The sequence below is a fragment of the Sinocyclocheilus grahami genome, unplaced genomic scaffold, assembly GCF_001515645.1.
Source record: "Sinocyclocheilus grahami isolate Dianchi unplaced genomic scaffold, SAMN03320097.WGS_v1.1 scaffold798.1, whole genome shotgun sequence".
In the NCBI taxonomy this organism is placed as follows: Eukaryota; Metazoa; Chordata; class Actinopteri; order Cypriniformes; family Cyprinidae; genus Sinocyclocheilus; species Sinocyclocheilus grahami.
This window is the reverse complement of record NW_015505977.1, coordinates 406,034-412,518: the sequence shown is the minus strand read 5'-3', so window position 1 is coordinate 412,518 and position 6,485 is coordinate 406,034. Positions and strand designations below refer to the sequence as shown.

Here is a 6,485-nt window from a genome sequence, read left to right as displayed (position 1 = left end):
CTACAGAAGATAGTTACATGTTTCCCAGAAGACAAAATAAGTTAATTTAAAGCCCCCTGGCTCTTAATGCATGGTTTTTCCTTCTGGAGCAACAGTGAGAGTTTGAACCTTCTGTAATAGTTGCATATGAGTCCCTCAGTTGTGCTCAGTGTGAAAAGATGGATCTCAAAATCATAGTTATTTTTGGAAAGGGTTCAAAGACACAAAAATGCTAGAAACCCAAAGAATTTGTGGGACCTGAAGGATTTTTCTGAAGAACAGCAGTCTGTTTAACTGTTCATAACAAATAAGGGACTCATGAACAACTATCACTAAAAAAACCACACAAAAAAACCGCTGTGGATCATTCAGGTAACAACACAATGGTAAGAATCAAGGGTATGTAAACTTTTGAACGGGGTAATTTTTATAAATTCAACTATTATTTTCTCTTGTGGACTATATGTAAACATCTTTTATGTGAAATATCTTATTCAGGTCAGTACTAAATAAACAATAACATGCATTTTGTATGATCCCTCTTATTTTGGTAAAATAATTAACTTTTTGCAGATTCTGATCGCAGATTCTGGATGTAAACTTTTGACCTCAACTGTAAATATGAAGCAGACATTGTTTTTGGCAGGTTTTGTGTCCTAATCTTCAGACAAAGAAACAAAAAAATATACAAAATTCCATGCAAAGACAGAAACAACAAGGAACTGAAGGACTACAGAAATGGGTATGGCAGGTATAACTAAACCTTTCTTTCCAACGAACAGAGGTAAAGTCCGGCAGGGCGGCAGAAATGAAAAGACAGGTTTCGTTTTTATTACCCAGGTGCCTCTGTGACCCAAGAGATCAGCAGAGCAGAGAAACAGAGGGAAAGAAAGGATGAGGAAAGCTGAACTGAATGGCTTTTCTGTTCCTGCAGACCTCACACAAACACACACTACAGAGGGAGCAGCCCCAAAGACAGCATGACTACAAACACACACACTCAAATGACTGCCATCACACATTGTACATGATTGGATTAATTCCCCCGACAGTATTGACAGTTTTTCTCTCCGGCTATTCGTTAAAAGACCAGACAGAATTGTCCAGATCAATAAGCAATAAAGCGCTAATCACTGATTGATCCCAGAAGGGTAAAGGCTCTTTTGCTACAAGTTCATGGCAGAAAAATGTTGGTAAGAAAATATCAATAAAACAACTGACCGTCTTATTGCCTTCCAGCAGCTCCTGGGCTCTCATTGGCCGATCCAGGCTTGGTTTTCCCACATAGATATCGCTGTCTGCTGGGAAGGCCGTCAGGAGAGACGAAAGGGCTCCAGGGTTCAGGTAGTTATCATCATCAACATGACACAACCACCTGTGGAAATAAATAATCAAATCAAAAGATGATTTAAAAGTATATATATATATACTTTAATAGTTGCATATGAGTCCCTCAGTTGTGATCAGTGTGAAAAGTGTGAAAAAGTCGACTAATATACTATATATATTAGTCGACTAATGCTTAAAATGAATTTTTGAATTTTAAAATGAGCCCTAATATAAGGGCTGCCCTCGACTAAAGATTTTTCTACTTTCTGGTACTAGTAGTCGTTCATTTTAAGCATTAGTCGACTAATCGCACATTTATTAATAAACTATTTAAATCATTATAATGAGCCTTTAATTGCCTGCATATCCTATAAGCGCTCAAGCACACGCATAAAGCTTGCCACAGTGCACCACAGACGCAAATGATTATGAATGTGTCAGGGAATCATCTCTACAGTGGACGTGCCTTTATGCATGTTTAATACGGATTACATAATCTGAGAAAATTTGTTTTCTATTTGAATTGGTTCATTTGAAAGTAGACAATTCGCTCTCTATAGATATGTTTTCCTATCTGCAAGGCAAGTATACACAGAGTTTCGGAGTATCGTGCTCAAGTTCACAGAGACCGAGACAGCAGAAAGCGCATCCTGTGTGCTTTTATTATTTTACAAAAGCACAATGTTTTGTTGTTATTGTGAGTGCACACAAATAAACGTAGAGTCTTTACAGATTCGAAAGATGTATTACTCTTATCTGTATGGCCAAAAATTATGGAGTATTTTAGGAGTAGCTAAGTGAGTGCACCGGCGCCTCCATCTGTCATGTAGTGAGCGCTACTGTTCAGCTTCCACACATTTCTCTAGGTTAACATTAGATTGAGCGGCCATGTAAAGTTGCAAATACTTACATATTTCAGATGATAAGCCATATTTGAGGTCAATGAATGATAGGTGAGCGTTTGGATGTCCTGCCCGATGTAGTGTATTACCATAGACCGGCCGTTAACGATCTGTCTGTCACAGACTACATGAGTTCGCCTGTGGATTTTTTTTTTTCTGTGACTAAGCAACTAAACAAATTTTGGTCGACCAAGCCTCATCTGGGGCCAGCCCTAATCTATATATATATATATATATATATATATATATATATATATATAGTCAGTAGTCAACATTTGAATTGGATCAAAACATTTAATTTTTTCATCAAAGTTGATATATATTTTATATGTATATATAACAGTATAGACAGAATGACAGGAATATTTTAAATCGTATTTTGGAATTTTCAAATGTATTTAAAGATACTTTTTTCCTAGTATTTAAATGTTAAGTAAATATAAATATTAAAACAGGTTAAAGGTTGTGAATTTTTAAAATAAAATAAATAAAATAGTAAATACAAAAGTCAATACACAATACATACGATTAGAAAAAAACAATCTGTACCTGCTATGAAAATCAAATAAGGTCACATTATGTTATTGGTCAACTCACTTTTTTTCAGAAGCCATGAAGTGGTCGTACTCGGCAGCCATCTTGCAGGATAAAGCTTGATGACTGTGCTCCGGCGGGCAGTCGGTAACGATGATGTTAAATCCTGAGAGCAAAGGCACATGCATTGAGCTTAGGGCAAAGATTCATAAGCTCAGATCAATCCTGCAGAAGACAGATGATCTACCTTCAGAGGAGATGTCTTCATCTGGACTGTCTGTAAAGATGTACGTCTGTAGAAGTGAAACATAAACACAAATTTATGAGGCAAAACCGGCATATTAATTGTGATATGGTGCAATGGGAGCCTGGTTGTCTTTTGAGGACATCCAAACTCCCATCATGTACCGCTGCGAGACAACAGCTGGTGCACCAGGAGGCCTCAGAGCATCTGTGTTCCCGGTTTTGCCATTAGAACTCTGGTTTGTAATTACCAATGTTGTCTCAAAGTGGGATGACAAAACTGCTGTTTGTGTGAAAGTGTCTAAAAACTACCACTGAGATGGGTTGGCAAAAAATATAGAAACATTAAAAATATTATAAAATAATTATGTAAATGATTGTATGAGGTACGTTTGAAGCTACTTAAAATACCCAGATGAACATTAAATAAACATTAAAATTAAAAGTAAACAATGAAATGCAGTCAACACATTTTTGTGTGCAAGTAATTTTATTTATTTAATTAATTATATATTTTATTGAACTTTTTTATAATATTGATTGCAGATTCATCCAGAATCTCTCCAGACCCTTCTGATTCCCAGCTCCATGATGGTGCTTCTCCTCTTCAGTTCACCACACTCATTTTCTATAGGGTTCAGCTCAGGGAACTGGAATGGCCATAGCAGAAGCTTGGTTTTGTGCTCAGTGACCCATTTTTGTGTTGTTTTTAAGGTTTGTTTTTGGATTATTGTCCAGTTGGAAGATCCAAACATGGCCCATTATAAGATTTCTAACAGAGTCAGTCACTTTTTGATTTTTTATCTGTTGGTATTTGATAGAATCAAAGATGCCATGAATCTAAACAAGATGTCCAGGACCTCCAGCAGAAATATAGGCCCACAACATTAAAAATACAGCAGTCATTGTACACATGGGGTACTTGCACCAAACCCATCTTGAGTGTTTGTTGCTAAAAAGTCTTTTAGTTACATCTGACCATAGAAGCCAGTCCCTTAACGTTGACAGCTTGACCTATTGACCTATATATATATATATATATATATATATATATATATATATATATATATATATATATATATAATATATATATACACATATATATATATAATCCCATTTTTACTATAATTGAGTATAGCTGTGTTTCCCCTGCCATTATATTAGGGGTGCGCCCCGCCCCCCTTGAAGGTCAAGTTAATTTTATTTAATTTTATTTTCTATATAGCGCCAGATCACAAAGGAAGTAATTTAAGGTTACCTTTCCTATAGAGCAGGTCTATACCTTGTTGTTTTATTAAACAAACTAAATAGCCGTATGTTATTTATCTTATTTACACGACGGCATGTCGTTTCTGTTTCTGTCGCGCGCACACACACACACACGGCCCTATGATTTCCGCGATGCGGAATCAAGGAATCCAAAAACGGAATTTACTGATAACATAGAATGTCACGGAATTTGTCAAATTTTAAATAAATGAATCAAAAGTTGGTGATTACACTTAAATATGGACAAGTATCTGTAAATAAAAAAAGCAGTCTGCCAGAAAAAAAGACTATTTAAACATGAATCCTGCATGTTCTGCGTGTCTGTATTAATGAATGGTGCAGATGCACGGTTTCGTTTACTACAACCATGGTCAAAAGTTTTGGCAGTGACAAATTTTATGTTTTGCAAAGTTTGCTGCTTCAGTATTTGTAGATTATTTTTCCACGTTTCTATGGTATACTGAAAAACAATGATAAGCATATCATAAGTTTTAAAGGCTTTTATTGGCAAAAAATATAAATAAAAAGTCAATATTTACAGTGTTGACCCTTGTTCTTCATAACCTCTGCAATTTGCTCCGGCATGCTGGATATTAGCTTCTGGGCCAAATCCTGACTGATGGCGATCCATTCTTGCCTTATTAGTTCTCGGAGTTGATCACAATTTGTAGGCTTCTGCTTGTTCACTCGCCTTTTGAGGACCCCAGGTTCTCTATGGGATTGAGATCTGGGGAGTTGCCTGGCCACGGATCAAAAATTTCAATGTAATGATCTTCGAGCCACTTCTTAATCACTCTTGCTTTGTGACAAGGTAATCCATCATGCTGGAAAATGCACGGATCATCGCCAAATTGCTGATGGATCGTTGGAAGAAGTCGCTCTTGCAGGACGTTTTGATACTATTCTTTATTCATGGCAGTGTTTTTGGGCAGAATTATGAGAGAGCCCACTCCCTCGGTTGAAAAGCAACCCCACACATGGATGGTCTCAGGATGCTTCACTGTTGGCACATCACAGGACTCATGGTAGCGTTCACCTTTTCTTCTCCGAACAATCGATTTTCCAGATGTCCCAAACAGCCGGAAGGGAGCTTCATCAGAGAAAATAACTTTGCACCAGTCTTCTGCTGTCCAATCCTTGTACTTCCTGCAGAATTTCAGTCTGTCCTTGACGTTTTTCTTGGAGAGAAGTGGCTTCTTTGCTGCCCTTCTTAACACCAAGCCGTTGTCCAAAAGTCTTGGCCTCACTGTGCGTGCAGATGCTCTCACAGCAACCTGCTGCCATTCCTGAGCAAGCTCTGCACTGCTGGTGACACGATTCCGTAGCTGACTCCTCTGGGACGTCCTGAAAACTTCTTCACTGCAGTCAAACCTCTCTCCTTGAAGTTCTTGATGACCCGGTAAATGGTTCTTTCAGGTGCAATATTCTTTGTATTTCCTTGCATGTGAGGCCATTTTGATGAAAGCAAGCGATGATGGCTGCACATCTGGCTCAAAGATGTAACATTAAGGGAGACGACACGGCTGAATAACTTAAAACATAATATTTATTACAACAAAATATAACCAAAAACAACAATCACAAAAGTCAGTCGGCCTGTCAGTAAAATCAGTCAGTATGAAATGCAGGTGAATGGATGCATAAAGTGAAGTGTGGTCAGCGCTAGTGAATGGATGCAAAACAAAACATAACGCCGCAAATTTGGAGCGCGGCTCTGGCAAACTGCTCGAACAACAAAAGAGCAGCCGCCCTGACGAACTCTCGCACCAGGTTTAAATAACAGCCATGACGAGCATCACAGAACCTGCCACAGAGAAAAAGAGACCAAAACACCCAAACCAACACAACTCAATCCTAACACACCCCCCTTAAAAAAAATCCCACATCAAAACATAATAATAATAATAATAATAATAATGACTTGTATACTTAGAGGTAGGTCAACTCACATCAATTGGAGACAGAAACACCATCTCCTCACTCTACCATGGGGGCACGTGACAGGGTGTCTGCTGAAACATTCTCAACTCCCTTAATGTGTTTAATCGACAAGTTATAAGGCTGTAAGAAAAGTATCCATCTCATTAAGCGTTGGCTCGGACTCTGTAATGTGTGAAGAAATGTCAAAGGATTGTGATCCGAATAGATAACAACTGAGGACCCTCCCCCCACATACACATCAAAGTGTTGAAGTGTTTCCTTCTCAATAACAGAATAATTCAATTGATA

The 6,485-nt window shown here is 37.8% G+C and overlaps 1 protein-coding gene across 1 annotated transcript in view; it reads right to left on the bottom strand.

Annotated features, from left to right (window-relative positions):
- Nucleotides 1–6,485, bottom strand: part of LOC107561915 (beta-1,3-N-acetylglucosaminyltransferase manic fringe) — a 22,967-nt gene that overhangs the window by 5,792 nt on the left and 10,690 nt on the right. Inside the window, exons 2-4 of the mRNA XM_016246455.1 lie at nt 2,992–3,037; nt 2,808–2,910; nt 1,201–1,354 (exon numbers count right to left, since the gene is read on the bottom strand). Of these exons, the coding sequence (XP_016101941.1) occupies nt 1,201–1,354; nt 2,808–2,910; nt 2,992–3,037 (303 nt within the window). The remainder of the gene's footprint in view (nt 1–1,200; nt 1,355–2,807; nt 2,911–2,991; nt 3,038–6,485) is intronic.